The 22,146-nt window shown below is 53.2% G+C and overlaps 10 protein-coding genes across 10 annotated transcripts; 4 read left to right on the top strand and 6 right to left on the bottom strand.

The window, feature by feature from the left end:
- Positions 1–373: 373 nt before the first annotated feature.
- EI97DRAFT_456863 (uncharacterized protein) lies at positions 374–838 on the top strand (the record flags this gene model as incomplete). Its single annotated transcript, XM_033800772.1, has 1 exon — positions 374–838. One exon carries the CDS (start codon positions 374–376, stop codon positions 836–838), a length of 465 nt encoding a protein of 154 aa, XP_033656010.1.
- Positions 839–893: 55 nt separating this feature from the next.
- EI97DRAFT_499895 (uncharacterized protein) lies at positions 894–1,673 on the bottom strand (the record flags this gene model as incomplete). The annotated part of the gene is made up of 1 exon (XM_033802629.1): positions 894–1,673. One exon carries the CDS (start codon positions 1,671–1,673, stop codon positions 894–896), a length of 780 nt encoding a protein of 259 aa, XP_033656009.1.
- Positions 1,674–2,542: 869 nt separating this feature from the next.
- On the bottom strand, positions 2,543–6,116 carry EI97DRAFT_415042 (calcofluor white hypersensitive protein-like protein; the record flags this gene model as incomplete). Its single annotated transcript, XM_033796846.1, has 12 exons — positions 2,543–2,835; positions 2,891–4,707; positions 4,753–4,798; positions 4,853–4,937; positions 4,985–5,026; positions 5,118–5,244; positions 5,293–5,625; positions 5,674–5,770; positions 5,818–5,857; positions 5,903–5,933; positions 5,981–6,026; positions 6,078–6,116. The coding sequence occupies 12 exons, from the start codon at positions 6,114–6,116 to the stop codon at positions 2,680–2,682; spliced, it is 2,859 nt and encodes a 952-aa protein (XP_033656008.1). The 3' UTR covers positions 2,543–2,679.
- A 235-nt stretch (positions 6,117–6,351) lies between these two features.
- EI97DRAFT_373153 (rRNA processing protein-like protein Utp6) lies at positions 6,352–7,744 on the top strand (the record flags this gene model as incomplete). The annotated part of the gene is made up of 2 exons (XM_033795390.1): positions 6,352–6,441; positions 6,491–7,744. The coding sequence occupies 2 exons, from the start codon at positions 6,352–6,354 to the stop codon at positions 7,742–7,744; spliced, it is 1,344 nt and encodes a 447-aa protein (XP_033656007.1).
- Positions 7,745–7,807: 63 nt separating this feature from the next.
- On the bottom strand, positions 7,808–8,555 carry EI97DRAFT_431686 (uncharacterized protein). The gene is made up of 3 exons (XM_033797997.1): positions 8,288–8,555; positions 7,971–8,231; positions 7,808–7,923 (listed from the first exon to the last, which is right to left on the bottom strand). Exons 1-3 carry the CDS (start codon positions 8,527–8,529, stop codon positions 7,836–7,838), a joined length of 591 nt encoding a protein of 196 aa, XP_033656006.1. The 5' UTR covers positions 8,530–8,555; the 3' UTR covers positions 7,808–7,835.
- Positions 8,556–8,686: 131 nt separating this feature from the next.
- EI97DRAFT_492921 (uncharacterized protein) lies at positions 8,687–11,968 on the top strand. Its single transcript, XM_033802343.1, has 5 exons — positions 8,687–10,087; positions 10,136–10,315; positions 10,371–10,788; positions 10,839–11,059; positions 11,108–11,968. The coding sequence occupies exons 1-5, from the start codon at positions 9,022–9,024 to the stop codon at positions 11,659–11,661; spliced, it is 2,439 nt and encodes an 812-aa protein (XP_033656005.1). The 5' UTR covers positions 8,687–9,021; the 3' UTR covers positions 11,662–11,968.
- Positions 11,969–12,091: 123 nt separating this feature from the next.
- Positions 12,092–13,545, top strand: EI97DRAFT_431683 (uncharacterized protein). The gene has a single exon (XM_033797996.1). It carries the CDS (start codon positions 12,148–12,150, stop codon positions 13,447–13,449), a length of 1,302 nt encoding a protein of 433 aa, XP_033656004.1. The 5' UTR covers positions 12,092–12,147; the 3' UTR covers positions 13,450–13,545.
- Positions 13,546–14,381: 836 nt separating this feature from the next.
- EI97DRAFT_431682 (uncharacterized protein) lies at positions 14,382–15,525 on the bottom strand. Its single transcript, XM_033797995.1, has 3 exons — positions 15,134–15,525; positions 15,033–15,069; positions 14,382–14,900 (listed from the first exon to the last, which is right to left on the bottom strand). Exons 1-3 carry the CDS (start codon positions 15,494–15,496, stop codon positions 14,560–14,562), a joined length of 741 nt encoding a protein of 246 aa, XP_033656003.1. The 5' UTR covers positions 15,497–15,525; the 3' UTR covers positions 14,382–14,559.
- A 1,290-nt stretch (positions 15,526–16,815) lies between these two features.
- On the bottom strand, positions 16,816–18,951 carry EI97DRAFT_456856 (uncharacterized protein; the record flags this gene model as incomplete). Its single annotated transcript, XM_033800771.1, has 2 exons — positions 16,816–18,658; positions 18,785–18,951. The coding sequence occupies 2 exons, from the start codon at positions 18,949–18,951 to the stop codon at positions 16,816–16,818; spliced, it is 2,010 nt and encodes a 669-aa protein (XP_033656002.1).
- Positions 18,952–20,438: 1,487 nt separating this feature from the next.
- EI97DRAFT_456855 (nucleolar essential protein 1) lies at positions 20,439–21,257 on the bottom strand (the record flags this gene model as incomplete). The annotated part of the gene is made up of 2 exons (XM_033800770.1): positions 20,439–20,915; positions 20,973–21,257. The coding sequence occupies 2 exons, from the start codon at positions 21,255–21,257 to the stop codon at positions 20,439–20,441; spliced, it is 762 nt and encodes a 253-aa protein (XP_033656001.1).
- Positions 21,258–22,146: the final 889 nt, after the last annotated feature.

Below are 22,146 nucleotides of genomic sequence, written 5' to 3'. Positions count from 1 at the left end.
AAAGAAATGGCTGAACTTCAAGCAGATTTGACTAATTATCTGCCCGTAAAACCAATTCGTGCAAACCCTTGCGACCCCTTTGTTTCTGTCGGAGGTGAAAAGATGCGGTATCTTCTACACCCTATTCTCTGCAATATTTACGCATTCCTGTGATAAATATGCCTCGCAAACCTTCTTTACATCATTGCCAGGTTGCCTTATAGATGAACGCAACGAGTGCATTACCAAACGCCATCACCACCGTCATTCGCTCCGATTCAGGTTAATACTTTAGAGTATCTTCGAACTCCCGTTTCAACTTCGTTGATTATCGTTTGCGAATGAAATTTCAGAGCGTTTGAGTACCGTCAAACTTCCAGGATCTTATAAAGGCATGCGGATCCACATGCAGTATGACGATGTCGCTTGGGAGAGGAGCGATGAAATATACGAAACTTGGAGAAAGAAGCTGAATGACTATGATCTCCTACGAGAGATTGGTCTTTTAATCGCGAAGCACCGAGGAGGCGTACCGGAGGAACTCTGCTCACCCGAACGCGGAGCTTTCAATCTTTGCATCCGCATGAAGTTTAGAGATGGTGGTTCAGCAATCATACGGTTCCCATGCCCCGGAAAGGTCATGTTCCCCGAGGATACCACCATTCCCATACCATTTGTGTTGCACTACGGTATGACGGACGAGAGCCCCGGCGGCTTAGGGCCATTTATCATCATGGAGTATGTCAACCATGAGTATAATCTCGCAAGCGTCTTGAAAACCCCAGGTCTCCCAGGCGACGTCCGCGCCACCCTAGATCCAGAAATCTCGGACGAGAAGCTTGAGCTGGCATATAGCTAAATGGCAGATGTATTACTCCAGCTCTCTAAGCTGCAACTCCCTCGAATCGGCTGTCTTAGTGACGCGGACTCGAGTCGTATAACATCCTTTCTTTAGCCTCTGCTAACTTCCTGCCGACAAACGGCTCCATCGTCTCTCTCTCTTGTGTGGTCAACAACGGCAGTCTCGTTCCTAACCAATCTCCTCCGTCATCTCCGAAGAATCTCTTATCCACCCATTTAAAAAACACAGCATCGAAGGCCCAACTCTTACGCGCAGCATAATTCACGAAAAATGCGCCGCTCATACAGCTCTGCCGCATGCTTATGGACAATATCTGATCACTCTCCAAGGTGCCTTGCTGTAGACTCTCCTGCTCCTTGGCTTCGAGGGCGCTCAGAAATGTCTGTAATCTCCGTTCGTACTGAAATTCCCAATCTTCGAGGCCCCACGGCCAGTCCTCTGGTGTCTCCAGTAATAGCCACCATGGAGGGCTGTAGCAAAACCCTACAGGTGCCGCGTAGGTAAATTCCCAGTCGATCACAGCCACGATCTTAAAGTCCTTATTTAGAAGGACATTGGTGGGGCGAAGATCGTCGCAGAAGATTTTGAAAGGTCCGGATTCAAAAATACCATGTTTGTCCAGTCGCATTTCCGATGCAAGCTTTCGGAATAAGTGCCGTGCAACATACTTACGACGGCAATCCTTGGCCGATTCGACAGCGTCATTACGCTGAGTTGATAGATGCTCGAGATGGATATCCGCGAGAGTGGAGTAGTAAGCGGAAGCCGTAGAGAATGGTCGTTGTGGCAGTCTGGAGCGTGGGAAATTTCCAAGCTGGACGAGCTCATTCATGTTCAGCGACAGTGGACGCTGGCTGATAAGATCACCACCGCTGGGATAGAGTAGATTATAAGGGTCTATAAGGAGAGCAGATATGGATAAGCTAAATGAGCCCTAATTGACTAGACTTATAACCAAGCGTATAGCCTCCAATCCGTGCAGCATGACTCTTTAGGGAGGCTTTAAGCTCGGCTGCCAATACAGCTCTATTCTAATGTAAGAGACATTAATAAAAGAAAGAAAGGGACAATTCCTCTGCAGTCTTCTAGAAAATTCATTTGTCTAAAACAATGCCTAGTTTTATCGTAGAAAGTTCCTCTACCTCTATATAGTTTTATTTGTTAAACCTTACTAGCAGGGCATACCTTTCCCTATCTAAGCTATTAGAGTAGATACATATCTAGAAAGGCACCTAAAAGAACAATTCTCTATTGTTTATACAGGAATGCTCCTCCCCTAGTAGCGCCCTAATCCCTATAAATGCTCCTGTTCCTGTAATGCTATGTGCCCTTAAGAGTTCGTCCTGTTGCCTTTGGACCGCAAGATTGAGGTGATTAATACCGATTAGGAGTAGTTCTGCGAACTTTGCCCTATAGTGTAGCAGATAAGGCCCTCCTACTGTACCACGATTCGATTGCGATTAAGATTTACAAATCAGTTTCCCTTTGTTGCATGATTCAAAAATGTTTACGATGGCAAAAACGCACATCATGCCTATATACTTTATACCTGATCGATGTCTCCGTTGACAGTGTTTACGTCAACCAGATGCTTCAGCATCTTGGGTTTTCAGCTACAATTCGGCAAAAATCGTGCTTGTCGATCCCACTTCGAGTCCACCAGCACTTCCATCACCTACTACGAGCAAACGACACTGTCGACACAAATGTAAACGTACAATTATGACTACAAGGGAAATTCTGCCAAGAGCATGGCGCTACACACTACAACTCCATCACTCATCCTCTCCCCCCCTCCTAGTCACCTCTCCCTTAATGTCCCCTACCCCTTTTCCCGCTTAAGCGAAATACCTAGGTTCATTAAACACATGGTACGCATGGCCTCTAACACCCTGTCCTCTAAACAGCGCCGGGAACCTCAGGCCCGGCGGAACCTGTTCTTCGGGAATCATATCATTCGAGCCTTCCGGTTGATCGACGACGAACTTGCCCACCTACAATCATGATTAGCCATGTAACATCACCGAGACGGGGATGAGTGGCACTTACCTGAATCTCCGTGTCCGTAATGGTGCTGCGGCTCACTCTGGCGTAGCCCGTCCTCTTCAAACCCTTGTACAAGATGTACTCGCACCAGCGATCCCAATCGCTGGGGTCAATATCCCGCATGCCGCTCTTCTCACCCACGTACGTGTTGTAGTTGCCTTGCAGAGGCTTCGTGACCAGGTAAGAAAGCAGGATAGCCGGACGAGGTGTCTCCTTCATCAGCTTAGCCAGGTACTCACTCTGCAGTCTGCGGTCTTCCGGATCTTCTTCTTGGCCCGAATGGAAGACGAAAACGTCGACAAGCTTGCCGTACATGTCAAGAGTGGCGTGGATAGCGGGAGCAAGTTCGCCAACTGGAGAGGGAAGGAGGTGGTGTGTGGAATTGACGATGGGGAATTTCGAAAGCAACGCCGAGCCCCATGTATGCTTGTTAGGCCCAGGGCCATAGTCCACGTACATGCCCAGGTCTTCGGCCAGGAACTGCGTCGTATCGCGATTGCCCATGATGATGCGCTGCAAATCGGATTCAAGAAGACCGACAACGTCGAGTTCCAGCTCTTTGATGACGTCGCGCATACGGTGCTCCGAGCTCCACATGTCGTTGTCGAGTGAGAAATGGATGGTCCAGATACCGGCGGTGACCGCCTTCTCCTCAGGATGGTAAGGAGTGTAGTTGTACGACGGGAAGCGGAGATACGCAATAGCCACGGCCAGTAGTTCAAGACCGAACAGAATGTACATGTAGTACGACCGTTGCTTCCGGGCAGCCGGGTGGACCTTGCCCTTGTATTTCTGAATGGTAGGTTTCTTGGGTTTGCCTACCACGGAGAAGACACCGCAACCAATGAACAGCATCATGGCCGTCATGACCCAGTCAGTGTGCTCGCGCATGAGAGGGCCACCAGGAACAAAGGCATACGCGACAACCCAAACGTGCGCCAAAACCAGGATGTTGTAGATGAGAAATCCGACACCAAAGGTCTTCGCTGGCGAGTATCGAGCGGCCTGCGAAATGAGCACAGGAGCGACTGCCATGACGTAGAATGCGAGCGCCAGAGCACCGTAGTACCCAAACCAATGGCTAGAAGTCGTCAGGATTGCAGCTCCAATCGATCCCACTCCGTACAGAAACCATGAGCCAGCAAGCTCCGGTAAGAACAAGCCCGTTACCAGGCCAATACCCATCGTGATAAGAGTCCAAGCACCATGAGGGACGGCGAGGGGACCACGCACGGGGTAGCCTTCCCAAACCCAGAGAATCATGGTGCTGGAGTCAGAGAGCAAGGAGTGCATGGCGAAGAAGAGACCAGCCAGACCAAGGCTCAAGGCCGTGGAGGACCCTCTGGTAGGGCCTGGCGCTGGCAGATCTACAACCAAACTGGCAGTCGACCTCGTTGACCGGAGAATCGCCAGAGCTGCAAGCACAAGTCCAAGCTTGTTCCATCCACCATTGGGTCCATGCATGATAGGCCAGACGGGATTGTTCGTCCAGAACGCGAACTTTGCAATACTGGACGCAATCAAACCAAGGCAGAAAGCAGAGATACGTGCTTCGAGCCTGTGGGGTTGCGATCTTTCGGCGTAGAATGTCGCCGCCCAAGACAGGCAAGCCATCCATACACCGAAGCCAGCGGAGAAGAGACGATTTTCCGGGGACTTGGCAAGGAATGCAAGGAGTCCAGAGAGAGACATCAGGTGTACGACACGAATGTTGCGAACGATTAACGTGCGAAGGGGCTTAATAGCAAGAAGGAATGGCGAGACCGTGCACATTACCATGACTTCGTAGCCGGAAATGCCCATGTGCCAAAGAGGGAAATCTGACTTGTTAGTGGACTGTCAGGTTCACGAGAAAGTATCCTTACACCACACGCAAAGTCCCAGCGCAGTCAACATGGACCAGAAGGTGAACTGTCAATATCAGCCTCCGTGCCGAGAAGTCTATGCCGGGGCATGGATACATACCCCATTGTACACGTCGGCGGCGGCATCAAAGAACTCGGACCAGGAGAACCCTTTGGCGAATACCCGGCCAACATCCTTCTCTTTCCTATTGATGTGTCAGGATAAACCAAACGGTAGGGGAGGGGAACATACTCCTTTTCTAACACGGTATCGACGACGGCATCGTGGCCCGTCCTAGAAGAGGCATGCAGATCAGAAAGTGGTCATAAATCATTTCCATTTCTGCTGATAGGTGGCTATCTACTTGGGTAGCCAGGGAACATACCCACGAGTGATGCCCCGGATATCTCTCACAACAATCTCTAAGTTTGCAAATTCCACCAATGTAACCGCATCGAATGCTACGTCAAGTAGCACGAGCGACCATTCGAAAAAGGCGTAAGTGGTATAAGCTTCTCCAAGGTCAGTGACACTCGCAGAGACAGGAGCATGAAACATACCTCCAGCTACACGGTGGACCTTATGCTGAATGAAAAAGTAGATTAGGGGCACCAGAGTGCCAAAGAAAGATCCGGCAAATATTTTCCTATACTTCAGAGCTGTTCGATTGGGAGGGCTCAAGGCCATAACTCCCAATGTCCACGGCAATGTCGCCACAAGGTAAGAGATCATGAAGATGTCGTGCCAGTCATGGTCGTCCGTGGACGTGACATACGTCCAGCCTCCGCATGTCAAGGTTCTGAAAATGCCCACACCAGCAACGAATTTGGGCAGTGTCGAGTTCGGTCTTCTTGTAAGGATATACCAAAGCGTAACAAGTGCAAATCTGGGTCCTATTTTTCTCTCAGCAACCTCCTTGAAATACTACCGTCGCCTCATACCAGATGTCATCGCAATGAAGACCATGAAAACCGAACGTTCAGGATACCGGTCACCGATTGTAGCGGAGACCGAAGGGAACCATTCCTGCGGATAGCCCTGCAGACTGTTGGCAATGAACCTCGATAGTGGTAGGTTTTACTGACGTAGTGCTCATTCTGCACGATCTTGTGGTAGTGGAGAGATCTAAGCCGTCAGTGGGATTCGGAGGTAGAAGGGAGGCGCGGTTACATTCCAACTACGAGCGCTCCAATAAAGGCAGCTGGACTCTGTCAGCATGATATATTAGTGGGGAAGTGCTATACTGACTGTAGGCAATGACAGTGTGTGCGTATGATATCCACTTGCCATTTAGCTTCACTTTGTGTTAGCATTCGCGACTGGAAGCGACCACGGGAAAATATACAGTGGCAACCACGTCACCATCTCTGAACTTTGGCGCCATGGTCACTCCAACACGCGCTCCCCTAAAGAAAGAAAGGAATGTAAAGAGCGTAGAAGTCGACGGGAACTGTCACGTAAGACCTGAGCAACTCTCCTGAGTTGTCTACTGGTCGATGGATCTATTCCCACGGCCCGAAACACTCCGAACCGCGGCAGGCTTGGCACAACATCCCTGCAAGAAATTCATCCAACAGCAGAATATCTGGACTTGACATCGGCAATCCCAAACGACAAACATGGCCGGCGCAAGCGATAAGGCGCGCTTCTACCTTGAGAACTCATTAGGGGAGTTGAGTGAGCTTGAGCGGAAGAAGATCTTTACGAAGGTAAGCACTTGATATCTTGATTATGGACTTACGCTAATCCTTACCACAGGACGAAATAGTTTCAATCGCGAGGAAACGATCCGACTTCGAACACATCATCAACGCCCGTGGCTCGAATCCATCTGATTATGTGCGCTACATAGAATTCGAAAAGAACGTCGACGCCCTCCGCCGGAAGCGCATCGAGAGACTCGGGGTGAAATCGAACGGGACCGGCTCGAGAACGGTCTTCTTCCTGTATAACCGCGCCATCAGGAAGTTCCCAGGCGACCTGGATATATGGATGCAATATATCGAGTTTGCTCGGAAAGAGAAGGCCTTCAAAAAGCTAAACGAGATCTTCACAAAAGTGGTTCGCCTACATCCAACTAAGCCCGGTCTTTGGATCTATGCTGCTCGGTACTTCATGGAAGACCAGGCAGACATCACCAACGCGCGGAGTTATATGCAGAGAGCGCTGCGTTTCAACAAGAGTTCCGAAGCGATATGGTTGGAGTACGCCAAGCTGGAGACGATATACATTGCGAAAATAGCGGGACGTAGGAAAATCCTGGGACTAGATGATGAGCACGCAACACAAGCCACTGAACAGGAGGATGGTGATATGATTGCGCTGCCTAGCGTTACGGCCGAGGACATCAACCCAAGCGTAGGTAAAGAGGAAGGGGCGGACGAGGTGGCTTTACAGAACCTAGCCGCAGCTCCAGTCCTGACCGGAGCTATCCCCATTGCAGTCTTCGACGCAGCTATGAAGCAGTTCCGCGACGACCCTAAGGTCGCAGAACGGTTCTTCACCATGCTCGCCGAGTTCGAGCAGCTACCGTGCCTGGAACGGATACTGAATCATATTCTACGACGTTTGCAAGAGACGGCTCCAAGGACCGCTAGCACTATCAAGTGCGGAGTCATGTTGCATCTGCTTCGCGCTCACCCCACTTCTCCGGAATTTCCCGCCGCATTGCGAACTTCGTTGAGTATGCTCGACTCCGCAATCCAAGCAGATTCAAGGATGGCGGGCGAGCTGGCCGAGTTCGCCATACGGCAGCTGATAAGTCCCTTGCGGACCGTAGAAGAGGCCGACGAACAAGCTCTGAAAAAGGCGTTAGCTGCAAGTATACGGAAGTACTCCCGGCAGTTGGAGGATGCAACTAGTGCAACGACTGGGGATGCAATTGCCAAAGTTGTCGAATCGCTATCTCGAGAGGGCGGCAAGGCGGATGCAAAACGATTGCTCGAGCTGTGCGTGAAGCAGTACGGCGCGAACGAACAACTCCAACTGCTTCTCAAATCCTTGGGTACTTGACCGGCTGGGATATCGTATCCTCCTGACGAACCATGTACAGCTGGCATATCACGTGTCACCGTACACAATCCTACTCTGCGGTCAAGTGCGCTCAGTCGTCTCCTCGTGCTCTTCTCGAGCTTTTCTTGGCACTGTGCTGCTTCTTCTTATTCAGCCGATGTTGGTTGTCCGCCTTCTGTCTGATACCTGTTAGAGGCCAGCAAGTAAAGAGTGGAAAGGAACTCACAGATCCTTCACACGCTTCGCCTGCTCCGGCGAGGTTTCGCCTGGAATCGCGTTGCGTCCAGCCTCAATGATGAGTTGATGCAGTCGCGCGTAGCAGCTGTGTGCGTTGTCGGTCTGCTTCCGGCTGTCGTCTGCCTGAATTACGATGGCATTTGAGCGGGTGGTTACATAGCGGCAGGATTTGATCTGGGAATGGAGGGCCGTAGGGATATGCTGAAGAAGGGTATCAAGTGGCACCTTGAGTGTGGCCTTGGAGTTCACTCTTAGAGTATTGTTAGTAGCAAAGTATCCCTAGTTTCAAATACATAAGACACGTACTTATTTACGTTCTGTCCACCCGGTCCAGACGATCTACTAAAGCTCAGCTCGCCTATATCTTTGGGTATGCTCTCTGCATGCAGATTTTCCAGCCATCGGCGTGCTGCTTGCAACTCTTCCTCACTGACGCTTGGATCCGCGGCACTGGCGCTCGCAAAGAAACGGCTTGGAGATAGTCCACAAGGCCATTGGCGTACCTGAACGTGCGCAATCCAGAGCGGGCGAATCCTGAGAAGTGACATTGCGAGCGGAAGAGGCACCTGAGCAGTTTGCAAGAACAGCTACAAGTTGTGTACTGGCATGCATCTGCTCCCATGTTGAGGCTAGTAAAGGGCTTAGTCAGCAGTCCAAACAAACCTTCAGCGTGAGAATCTTCCACACCGTCTGGGCGCAGCCTCGCACGCACTCCCCACCTCCACCACCGCACGACTACAGCCTCACCACCAGCATTCCTTCCCGTCGCCTCTCCATCCCATCCCGCCCGTGTCCATGACTTGAGCCGCTGATACATCCAGACCCACCGCCCAATCTCCACTCTCCACTTGCCCATTTGCCCCGCCCTGTTCACTTGTCCGGAGCTCCTTTTTGACCTGAATCTCCTTGCCTCCTCGGAGAGCTCTCCCCATCCACGAACTGTGTGCCTTCGCTGGCCCCGAGAACATCGTAGATGAATTGACCCATCCCAGCGGCTCCTCCTTCCCATACATGCGCTTTCGCGCCCTGGCTTAGCATACATGATCCCCAGTCCACCACAGGAAGCTGAGCAAATTCGCGGCAAAACGCTGACGCCCGAGTCGCCGAAGCCCCTTCACTATCCTTCTCCTTCCAATATCCCCATTCTTGAGAAACAGATGGATCCCATGTTCAATGAGCCTGCCCTCAGCTTAGGCGGCTCCGTCCCGTCGCAACCATACCCGCAAACCCAACCGCCGAGCGGACATGCCTCCTCGCTGTATGCAGAGCAACAGACAGCGCCCAGTTATCAACCCTCAGGAGCACAACAAGGTGCCGTGGCCACGGCACCGGCTGGCTATCCGCAGTCGACGGAATACGGCGGCGGATATGGTACGCAGCAGACTCAGGATACATCATCAATCCACACTTTACCATCACAGAAGCAAGCGCCTCAGTCTTCGTTCAGTGAGACAAATCCCGCGCCCTACCAAGACAGCCGCTCTGCATATCCACCCACCTATGATCCCAATGTATATGCCTCGCAGCAACCCCAAGTCCAACCTCCAGGCGTCCAATACCAGAATCAAGCCACAAATGATAGCGGTGTCGACTATCAAGCCCTGCTGGATACCCTTTCACATACCACCGAACCCGCCGCTCCTGAGCGGTATACGCCCGCGACAGTGCAGTCGCAACACTCCCAGCAACAAGCGCAACCATCCATTTCCTCCCTCCCGGCCGCGCCAGGTCTCCCTCCTAGACCACCTCCCCAAGACAAATCCGCAACCAATGCCAATGATGATATCAGGTCATATCATCCTCACAGTCAGAAGTCCGGGCCGACCCAATTTCGAGGCCAGGGCCAACTCCAGCCTCTGAATGTTCGAGGTACGGGCGGCTCGTCCCAGGATGCGCAATCTGCGACGCGGTCAAACCAAAGCCCAAGCACTCCCGGTTACGGTCAGCGTCAGTCTGTTGATTTTCCCGGTGAGGGATATGACGATGAAGACAGGCGCTGGCCGCCGGAGGTCAATAGGCTTTACGAAGCTTTCCTAGAAGAAGAAAGAAGATATGTCACGGATGGGCAGTGGGATCAATTTCCCATGGGCTCTCGTCTGTTTATTGGTCGGTTAACAACATTCCTCCATCCCAAAATAGTCTAACAGCAGTTAGGGAACCTTCCAACAGAGAAGGTCACCAAGCGCGACATTTTCCATCGGTTTTTCCGCCACGGTACACTGGCTCAAATTTCAATCAAGCAAGCATACGGATTTGTGCAATTCTTAGATGCAAGTTCAGCGCATGCGGCGTTGAAAGCGGAGCAGGGAAAGGCAATACGTGGTCGTAAAATGCGTACGCCTCGTATCAGACTCCTATACAACCATATGCCTATACTAATGCACGTCAGATCTCGAGATATCGAAACCTCAGCGGAATACCAAGAAAGGAGATGACAGGAACGGTGGTCCTCGGCGACGCTCACGCTCTCCCGACTATACGAGAGGTGGGACGGGTTCACAAGCAAGAGGGGTGGACCGATACGGAGGTACCCAAAAGGCCATGTCACCGCGAGAGAGGGACAACCGACGATATCGTGACGAGTACCGCCGATCTCCCTCACCTCAACGCGGAGGCCGTGGCATGAGGGGGAGAGATCGAAGCCATGATCTGTACGATGGTCGAAGGAGAAGCAGGTCACGGTCTCCACGAAGATACCGGAGCCCATCCCCAAGGCGAGACTTTGACGACGACCTCCCCCTTCCGTTCCGTGCTCCTCACCAAATTCCCGATATTCAAGTTCTCGTTATCAATGAAGGGCTACCTCGGTGCGTCTGCGTTTTGGGCAGCGGCGTGCAGGATAACTGACGAGTTGCAGAGAATATATCCGTTGGGTGGAAGACTCCTTCCGACAACAAGGCTTGCGTATCGATGTCCTTATCCTCAGTCCACGCCTCTCGGAGGCAGCTGTGGTACGACGACAGATCGTGGAAGGAGTCTTGGCCATAGCGAAGCTGAACACTTCAACTCTTTCTAAAGGGAAAGTCAATCTTACCGTCTTCGACCGTCGCGGCGGATCTGGTAATGTCCAGTTTAACGGTGAGTGGAACCTGGCTTTTATTACTGAACACACCTGACCGTACATAGAGTATGCCGATCTTGACCCGGTAACCGCTGCAGCCCTCGTTATCAACGTGAAGCAGACCCAGTCTCAACCGGCTCCGGCTCCCACTGTCAACTACGCGCAGGGCTACGGTGCACCTCCCGCCGCTCCTGCACCTTATGCTAACGGTGCACCACCAACAAATCAATATCCCGGCAATACTGCTACGAGTAATGCTGCTAATCTTTCCGGATTTCTCTCGAATCTTGACCCCAATAGCATCTCACAGCTGCTGGGCTCGTTCTCCCAGAGTCAGGCTTCGCAACCATCGTCAGCCCCCCTCGACCTCGCCCGTCTCCTTGGGTCTTTATCCACTCCACAGCAACCACAGACGTATACGTCTAGCTCTAGCGCACAGGCACCTCTGCAAAATTTACCCACCGCTTTCCAGGCTTCCTCGCTGGCGTCTCTGCTTGGAGCTCAGCCTCCAGCTCAAGGGGCAGCCGGCGCACCTGCTCAGGCTCCACCTCAAGCCTCACCTACTGGTCAGGTGGACATGAACGAGATCATGGCACAGCTGTCCAGATACAAACGTTAGTATCTGGGCTTAGGTTGTTACGTGGGGTTCTGGGCTCATGTTACTGGTCATGAAGGCGCCTGCGATCTCTCCGGGTTATACCTGTCTCGTACTACGCGCCTGTCTTTTGTAGACACTATCTTTACCTTCTGGGAGATTCATGGCTTTTTTGTACTGGAACCATTTCGGGTCATAGAGTCGGATGGTTCCAAATAACTGTATGCGTACTGGATTGAATACTGTGCTCAGTATATAAAGGAAAGTCTTCGGTGCATAGTCAGAGACTGGATTGTCATGATAATGATGACAAGCACGGTTCAGACTTTACATTTTCACGTTACCGACCTTTGAAGCTTCGAAGGTTGACCTGTCGTTTGGCTCAATGAGGACTAGCGCGAAAAGCACCCTGATGACATCGTACATGTCGCCAAAAGTTGAATCCCACTCCTAATAAAAAGTGCGTCCAAACTTTCTCCTCATTAGTCACACATTGACGGCCATAATACCATGAAACCGCGGCCTACACTCCTGGTCGTATCGACGCGATTCGCATGCGCGGGAAAAGCGCCTGTCTTACATTCATTCGCGTCGCAGTACTTCTTGAGCCATCATGAGTACCGCACAATCCGGCACGCCTCCTCGTCGACAGCAGCGACAGCAGCGAAGAAAAAGAAGAAAACCACGAACGCAGCACCGATAGCGACCGCGAAACCGCCCGCAGCGAAGAAAAAGCAGCAAAGCGCTGCCGCCGCCCGCCCCGTGAAACCAACGAAAGCGCCGACAGGATCTCCGCCGACAGCCAAAGTTCCCACCCGCACAAGTGAATCCGTCCGGAGACCTGTCTACCACCATGCAGCGGCAGCGGCCGACCATTCGAGCCCTCTTCCTCCACCACCCCACCAAAACCCGAAACTGAATCCACCGCCAGAAACATATCCAGCACCAATCGACGTACCCGCCCGCGGCCCCAACCAAGGATTCGTCAACTACATCTTCAACGCGGGAAAAGCGTACCTAGCCTTCTACAAAACAGGCATGAAGAACTTGTGGGCGATGCGGCAACTCTCCAAAACGCTGCGCGAGCGCCAGCGCAACGCGATGAACGGCGTGCAAGCCGGGGAAACCGTCCCGACGGCCGATGGAGATGTATCGGATATTGTGCTGACGCGGGCCGAGTGGCAGACGGTGCGGCGGAGCCGCGTGGATATGATGAGGGCGTGCGTGTTCGTGCCCATTTTCGTCGTGTTTGGCGAGTGGACGCCGTTCCTGGTGCCGTTTCTGATGCCGATTGTGCCGGAGACGTGTCGGTTGCCCGGGCAGGTGGGCAAGATGTTTACGAAGGGGGAGGCGAGGAGGATGGAGAGGCAGAGGGTCGCGGCGAGGGATAGGGGGGTGGGGAGGCTGTTTGCTAATGGTGAGGTGGAGGCGCAGTTGCTGCTGGCTGGTGGAGGGGGGTTGGAGCCTGGGGTGGTAGAGGGGATGGACAAGGGGACGTTGTTGGGGTTGGCGGCGAGGTTGGATGCGTATTCGGGTGTGTGGGATTACTTTATGAGGCCCCCCTTGTTTTGGGTCAGGAGGGCGTTGAGGAAGAGGTTGGAGTATTTGAGGACGGATGATGGGTTGATTGCGAGGGATGGCGGGTGGAGGGAGTTGGGGAGGGAGGAGCTGAAGAGGGCGTGTTGGGAGAGGGGGATGTATGTGGTGGACAAGACGGAGCAGGATATGGCGCTGTGGATGCGGCAGTGGTTTGGTGGTAAGAGTGGGGAGGTGAAGGAGAGGAGGTTTGAGGAGAAGGAGGCCAGGCGGTGAGTGTGGAATTGATTGTATGAATAGGTTTCAGCATAGATGTGTACAGATATCCCAAGATCTAGATGAGCTAGACATATGAATATGCAAGACGGTACATACCATACTAAGCTCTTCTGTCGCATATTCTACGCAAACTGAGCACGTGGAGCACAGGACAAAAGAAATTTAGCCTTTAACTACCTGCCCAAGAAGTGAGTAACTTATATTCACTTGTCGCAGACTCCCCTTACACATAACACCTTTATAACAGAAGAATCCCCACACCCTGAAGCACCCAATCCATCCCAAACCACCTAACATCCCACTCCACCAATCCTCAACTCCAAATCATTCACTAACCATCGACAAAAAAGTCATTCACTAGACATCCACATAAAGCAGTCAGATGAAAAGAAAAGCCAAACTTGCCGCTATATAGTACACTCGACCTCTACCCTACAAATGCATCCACCGGACCCCGCAAGATAAATCCAAATCCGAGTCCACCACTCCTGCGCCCATTGGCGCACCTTTAAGCAGAGAAGCAGTCCGTCCCTCGTTAAACGCCCAATTCCCTCGCTGTAGCTGCAGAACCCCAATCCCAATCCCACTCCAGTTCCCCACCCACCCATACCTATGTATGGGATATCCCCATCACATCAAATCCGCATAACAGACCTTACTCCTCTTCAACCCCCTCCCCCCTTCCCTCTCCCTTTCCCTCCCTGTCTCTCTCTCCCACCCCCCATCCCCACCACCACCACCAACCCTAACTCCCTCCCCATTATACAAATCCGGGCCCCCTCCGCCAGCACCATTCCTCCTCCATCCCCTTCCCGGTTCCATATCCCGCGTATCGTCCCTCTTGCCTACATCCGGCGTCGCGGTGCGCGCGTCGAAGAGGGCGAAGACGCCGTTGGGGCCCGTCTGGCCTTGTTGGCCGCGGAGTTTGGCGCCCGTGATGGGGTGTTTGTGTGCTGTGAGGGGAGGGTTAGTTTAGTGGATCTTCATCGGTGAAGTAGAATAGGAGGGGGTTGGGGAGGGGGAGGTAGGCGGGTAGGGACGTAAGAGGATGGAAGATGGAAAGAACGAAAGAACGAAACATGGAAAGAAGAACCGAAAGCTCAGATGTCAGACTGTGATTTGTGAAGAATGGGGAAGTGACGATGGCAGTAACAGTAACAGCAACAGCAACGGTAACCCACAAAACAGCACCCCCGTATCCCTCATCAACCCCCTCACAAGCGCCTGCGTCGCTCGGATCGGACACTCGCTTCTCTCCTCCCGGAGCGCTTTGCTCGTGCCGTCGATGGTGATGATGAGGATGGCTACCCATGTGCCTAGGCCACTGCTTCCGACTCCTCCGTTTGAGAAGCCAGGAGTGGTGGAGTCAGAGGTGGAGACGGGGATGTACGCGGTGACGATGTCGTGGTACCGGTTTCGGTCGTTGCCGTAGAGGAGGCGGGCGTTTCCTGGGGACTTGTTAGTTTGATGCGTAGTGCTTCCCAAGGGTAGGTAGGCAATAGGAAATAGGTCAGGGCTGAGATGGAGAGGTAATGAAGAAATGAGAGAGCTATCTAAGGAAAAGAAAGAGGGGGACTTACCGAGCGCGAAATTCTTCAAGTCTCGAAGGCGAGCGATCTGCAGCCGAGTAAGTGAGCACTGTCCGCACAGTTACGATTTCACTTCGTCAATATGTACATACCTTTTCCGGAGACTCCATCCACGCATAAGGATCATCATCCAGCGTTGTCCCATGGGTACCATTCGTCGAGGTAAAAGAGTCTTCCTCATTCCTCGGAGTGGAAGTCATAACACCGTTAGTGGTCTTCAGCGTAGGTTGATTACCTCCATTGGCGGGGAAAAGCGGATGCGGACGGGGAGTGAGACCACCGCCGTTCCCGTTCATGATCTGGCTCTGCATCCTGGCATCCGCAACTCCGCTCTTCCATGGCGGCGAAGGGTTGGGTGATTCGGGAATTATCGGAAGTGCGGGTTCCATGCTGGGTCGCATATCAAAAGGGTTGTGGTGCGACGAGGGTCCATCGCCATCCATGTCCATACTCATATTGCCGTGCTCGCAATCATCCATAGTTGAAGAGACCTTTGACCTGCAGTAAGAGGGGATAGCAGCTTTATATACCCGCGGCATCGGCCCAGGGAACGAAAGAGCGGAGTGTGCCTGGTTGAGATGATGACCCATGTGGGCGAATCCTAGGCCGGGCGGGCGGGGGGGAACGAACAGTGCGGCCCCACGCCTTGGAATGGGAGTTGCGGTGTAGTAGGAGCTGGGTAGACTGTGGCAGATCTTGTGATGGATTTGTTTGTAGGAAGGGGAGCGGTAAGTGGGGAGGTTGTGCGTGGGGAGGAGGTCTTTGTAGGCGGTGATTGAAGCGGTTGAGAGCGGGCGCGGGATGGGGGGTGATGGTTTGGGATCTTTGGGGCGGGAGGGGCGGGGCTGTTGGCTGTTTGAGAGGTGCTAGGTTAAGAAGTGAGATACATTGACGGTGTAATCGGTGGAGATGGGAAGGTAGAGGAGATAATTTTAGCAGGTGATGGTGGTCACGTTGGGGGGATGATGAAATGAGATATTCGCAACGGATGTATCAACATGACACTCAGGTTTACTTGAGAAAACGCTACCAACACTGGTTTAACCCAATAATGGTGCAAGAAGAGTTCTGTGTCAGAGTACAGCCATCTTTAGCACAGAGTCTTGAGGATGTTGCGGTCTTCTACAGTAAAGCTTTTACGTAGTCTCGATGTATGTGTAACACGGCCAAGGACTCGAAGACTCGTGATTCGTTGCTCTTTGAGGAGATACGTCAGGCTTCTAGTTGTCTACCGCTTTGAGAGCAGTTAGGGATTGGCCGTATGCTTGATGTGGAGCCTTGTGACATACCGTGTGTACTGACCTCTTGAAGCAAACGCGCACCCCTGTATTCAACTTGACGGGAACTGTGCAAATGTAATTATATGTTGGACTCTAAAATTTGTTAGAGATACTGTTATGTAGTTCTTACATATTAGAAGCTAGAGATGCAGTACAGCAGGCATATTGAGTAAGAAAAAGGTGCAGCAACAGGACCACTCACACGATAGCCCTCAGACATACACTGGACTCAAGAAGCGATTCAATAACAATAACCAAAAGATTCATATTACGTCCAATGCTATTCAATCGAGCCGTATCTATGTATATATGCAAGTGCCTAAAAACCCTAAGAGACCAAAGCCCAAGCAGAAGAAAGGAACACCCCTTTCCAAGAATGCAACACCAAATCCAAATCAGCTAGAAACCCCATCTACATCGAACCCACATCCCTCTAAGTAAATGCATCTCCATCACCCTCCACAGCCATCTCACCGGCCGCACTCCAACCTCCCCTACGACGCCCCCTCAAAAGCCCTAATCCTCTGCCCCATAGCATAACCCATCAAACTCCTACTCCCCCCAGCCCCCGCCACCTTCCCCCCATCCTTCCCCGCAATCATACTCGGCGTGATCCCCCTCACAGGCAACGTCGTCGTCGTCTCGTACCCACCACTCGCCGACGTTACCGAATCCTTCCTCTTACTCGACCTCGAGTGCGAAGAATGCGTCGTCGATCTGGCCGGCTTGACGGTACTCGCGTCGCTGGGCTCCGAGACGACGCTTCGCTTTCCATTTCCCGCGCCATCGCCGCCGGACTCGGCGTCGTGCCATTCTTCCTTGAGTGGCGAGGAGCGGTGCGATTTCTCGCTCCGTTTGCTGGCGGACGTGTGCTTGCTGTGTTTGCTATGCTTGCTGTGTTTGCTGCTGCTGCTGTGTTTACTCGCGCTACTCACGACAGTACCTTCGCCATCCCTGTCCTTCTTCTTGCTCTTGTGACTCTTACTCGAGTGATGGCTGTGGCTACTTCGGTGACTGCGACGGCTGCGGTGCGATCCAGCATTCGAAATACTATCGCTGGGCGCAACACTCGCATCATCGACATCGACCTCGTCCAAGTCGTCAATCTCCACAATCTCATACGCATCCGTAAACGGGTCCTTGTGGCTACTCGTTTTGGAGCCCGCGGCCGAAGGGGAAGGACGGCCGAGGATACTACCCACGATGGATGCCGGTTTCGCCGACGAGATGTGTGATTTCGCCTTTTGCGGCGTTGAGGAGGACGAATGTACGCTTCCCTCGCTGGCCCGCCGTCCAACGTGCTCAGGTACAAAGGACGAGATCAGCGTACTAGCCGCCACGCTGTGGACTGCGCTGGGCGCCTTGGACACTGTACTCCTTGCCTTGGAGACGGACACGGTGCTGAGCTCTGGGCTAGTGACCGAGCGACGAGGCGCGGGGAACTGGGATCCAGCGACCGAGTGCGCGGGGGCGTATTCGATGGCTAGACGCTCACCGCCTGCGGCGTTGGCTTGGGTGGGAGGGACGGAGATGTATGTTGGGGAGTAGTAGCTTCGGGGTGCGGCTTCGATGGCTCGAGGGGCGTATGCGCTGTTGCCAGTGGCAGAGACAACCGAGCGTGGTGCTGAGGAGTAGACGGGTTGGGCATCTTGGATCGCTAGTGCGGCTTGCTGTTGTTGTTGTTGTTGCTGCTGCTGCAAAGCCGCCGCCTCCTTCGCCTCCATGTACCTTACAAACCTGGCCTCTTTCCTCGCACTATCTTCCTCGCTCTTCACCATGGCATATGCCACTGCCGCTCCCGCCGCCGCTCCTAGTAACGTGCCGATGATCTTCTTCGCCGCGCCGTCTCCCGTCGCCGTAATCTTGGTCGTCGTGGTGACTTCGGCAGTGACCTGAGGACTTCCCGGAGTCGTACCAGCCATGGTAGGCGCCACGGGCGCCGACACGCTCCTCACCAGACTCGCGGCTTTGGACAGCGTCTCTGCGGCCGAAGCAATACTAGGAGCATTCTTCGACGCACTGGTCCTCGCACTCACCACACTGGCTCCATCCCCATCTCTTACACTCCCGCTCACGCTCCGCCTCCATTCAATCACCCTACTGTGCTGCACGACGGTGCCGTCGTCTCGGACATCGGGTTCCCCGCCGCGGTACACGACCTCGATGCTGTTGCCGTCAAAGTCGAGGACGGCGGCGTTGAAGTGGTCCGAGTTTTCCGTGCGACAGGCCGGGGCGCCGTTGGGGCGGGCGCCGGCGTTGAGGGCGGCGGCGTAGAAGTCGCGGACGGCGGCGCGCGAGGGGGCGGTGAAGGCGATGTGGGCGGCTGTGGCGGGGATGCTGGGGAAATGTTAGCTTGTCTTTTGTAAGGATGGTGATATTACGTGTGCATCTATGCCTATTTGCTACGATATGTATAGATGTCGAAGTCGTATGGTCACGGGATATGAAGGTGGTTGTACTCACCCAGGACCCTCCTGGCACAGGAAGAAATCGGCATCCTCGATTCCCAAACCGATCTGATTGCCTTGTTGGCCGATGAAACGGTATCCTAGGGGTTGTAGGGCAGAGAGGAAGAAGGATGTTGAGGTGGGGAGATGCGAGACTGTGAGGCCGATATGGGAGACTGGCATGATGGAGGGGAGGGTGGAGTTGTTTCAACGAGTGGCTGGGGAATTGAAGATGAAAGCTTGTAGAGATGAAGAGAATGAAGAGTCGCAGCCGATGAAGAATATGAAGACGAAGAGGTATGTAATATGGAACAAGATTTATCACCGAAGAGAAAGTCCAAAGTCACGATGATAATTCCCGACTTTCTCAAACCTGTGGTGTAGCCGTAACGTCTTTTGTCCACCCCATTTGAACTCGCACCGCGTCTCCTTATACAAGCCAAATCACGATCCCATCTCTCCCAAGTGCATGGCGGGAACGCGGTCATCTCTGGCCCGCCCCACCCATCCGCTGGCCATATGAAGGAGGAGTCTCTGGTGCTGCCACATGTCCCTCCTCCATGCAACTAACGCTCGGACGACATGAAGCGAGAGATGCGGATTGGATCCATGGCCATCCGCGGCTACAACTTGCAGGCGCGGCTCTCCGCCTCATCTTGTCGGGGAAGAGAGCAGAGCGAGCCGGAGCATGGAGGAGAGGCGCGTGGGATCCAGACCGGAGTAGTCTGAGCCTGGACTATGGTATGAGGGAACGCGCTTGTCGTTCAAAGATGAGGCTCTCGGATTTCTGCGACGAATTGGACAATGTCCGCCCGAGCCAGCCATTATTAAGACGAAGCTGAATCTCGCCATCCACTCGTTGCCTTGCTCCGCACCCAACATTTGCTGCTTCACCTGACGGAGCTTTCGAGTTGGATTCAATATATCGCTCTTGTAAGTCTCCGATTCGGGAATGCTGCGTTACGACGTGGTTGATCGGATACATCCTTGTTGCGTCGTCTATGCCCGATATACTCCGTACAGTACATTCCATACATGTCACCCATCCATCTATCGCCTCCGCAGCAGTACAACGCATAGTAAAGGACGGCCGAATCAGCCAGGCCACCGGTACATAACTGCAGAGGTGCGAAATAAACTCGCATCTGCAAAGTGTGGCATTCGACTATTTGCCGGATATCCAACGTCTGACGTCGGCGGAACTCGAGGGACCACCAAACATGGCTCTAACTCGCCCGCTATTACGTACATGTGCAGCCAGATAGGCTTTGTAGATCAAGGAGGGCCATACTCAACAGACGGAAAACACCTACAATTCAGCATCGCCAGGGACTTTGCCGCTCTTGGTCGGCAAAGTCCCCTTGCGATGCAGGAGAGGCAGAGCAAGTTGATTGCTCCACCACAAACAAGAGATTTTGACGACGTTGAAGCCCCGTTGATGTTCCATTGTTGTAAAAGAAATCAAAGACTTGAAATCGCTCAAAAAGCAGGGTTCCAGCACATGGACTTTCGATGTTGTGATCTCAAGCATGTGCCTCCTGCTGCCACGTTTGCTCCCCTGCCTCCAGTCTCGACGCGCGGCGCGGTGCAGCGTCGGGCGGTGTCCGATCTGTTTGGTTGGCGCTTTCGGTGATGAAGAGAGGTTAGCAAGTCCGGTCCGGATGCATGGCCTAGATGATGCCCCAAACGTCCTCGGCTGCATGGCAGAATTTACTGCATGCTACACTGGCGCTGAGGTTGAAGTTGCTGATACTGATCGAGTCATCCTTGATGGCGTCGGCAAAGTCATCGTTGCCCTTGGCCATGGCACCAATGAAGACGCAGATGCTCTCGTTCTTGTTCAAACCTTGGATGTAATCTCGTACACGCACAACTTCCGAGTCGAAGCTGAGCGTCACCTTTCGGCAGTTGGGAGGGAGATGGTCCGTAATCGGATTCTTGATCACCTGGATGAGCTTCTCCTGCGACGTTGTCGACCGGATCTGATGTCGGTGGAGCAGCTGGACCATGAGACCAGCAAATCGCTTGAATGTACGTGGTATCCGGACGCCGGGGTTGACCTCGATCAACACATTCTTCGCCGTCTGGATGTAAATCTGGAGCTTTCCAGCCTTGTTGATCGGCGAGTCCAATAGTGTGAGCAGGCACTGTGCCACTTCTCGTCAGCATGGCACACATGTATACTGGTGCACGACCAAACGCACCTGGTGTGTGATATCAGGTCGCGCTTCGCTGATGTCGCGACCCATCTTCCTCATGACACCGATGTGGTCGTCGCTGTTGAGAAGGTTGTACTTCTCTTCCCTTCCTCCAGGGCCACGACCGGACCCGACCGAGGCTTTGTACGTCTCGAGCGTGGCATTGCAGAGTACCACAATCAGTCTTTGCGTGTCCTTGTCGCTGCTGGGTATGGGAACGTGTTGTTCGGCGACGAGTTTGGGAAGGTCCGGCGGTGGGAGCGACTGGGTTCCTGCAATGTCGGGGGCCATGTCAGATGTCGGAGCAGTCATACGAAGAGGGCGGGGTAGTAGCCAAAGGCTTCCGCTTTTTGGAGGGTGCGGGAGCGGGTGAGGATATCGGAAGGCAAGAAGTCGGAGGTGTTGAAAAGTGAACAGGATGATTAGCACTAACTTATGCGCTTCTTGCCCCTCTCGGGAGAGTCTCGGGGAGACTTTCTCTCGTTCTGAGGTTGCACTGTGATTCCAGCCATTTTCGTCGTCGGCAGTTGGTGGCGTGCGCTGGCAGGCTGGCAGGGGCTAACGGTGAGTTCAGCAATTCCAGCAGAGTTTCAATCAGGGCTCTTGAGGGACTTGCGACGGGTGCAGATCGGCGGCTTGCTTGAAGGACAGAAGAGAAGAGAGGGAGAACAACAAATCCGAGATGGGGAATCAGTCTCTGCCCATGAAGAAACGGACGGCTTGTGCGCCGAACGGACCGCCGCCGATTTCGTTGATGCGTCAACCATTAATATGCCGCCGTTCGCTTACGTGAGTCCGGTTCCTTTCCCCATTTGGGAGGACCGGCGTTCGGAAACCGTTTTTCACGTGATCCGGGCATTTCTTCACCCTTTGGAATACTCCGGACGGATACTCCGGTCTTTCTACAAGTACGGGGTACTTAGGGAGAGGGGGACTTTCTCTCCGATACCGACTGAGTAGATATAAGAAAAGACTGTGTGGATCATAGTGGCCCAAAATGTCGAGGATGTCTTGGAGGTTACTAGGATGCATACCCCGTCTCATTGTCGGATATACCCACTCTATCTCCGCGATGATGGTCCCTTCTTGGTGAAAAGGCGATTGCCGACTGGAGCAAGCTATCGTGACAGGAAGCCGCAAGACGATGCAGGTAGCGGACAGGGCCAATCATCCTATGCTG

The sequence above is a fragment of the Westerdykella ornata genome (genome assembly GCF_010094085.1).
Source record: "Westerdykella ornata strain CBS 379.55 unplaced genomic scaffold EI97scaffold_5, whole genome shotgun sequence".
NCBI classification, from domain to species: Eukaryota; Fungi; Ascomycota; class Dothideomycetes; order Pleosporales; family Sporormiaceae; genus Westerdykella; species Westerdykella ornata.
Note: the sequence above shows the minus strand (reverse complement) of the source record. Positions and strands in the feature narration are given on the sequence as shown.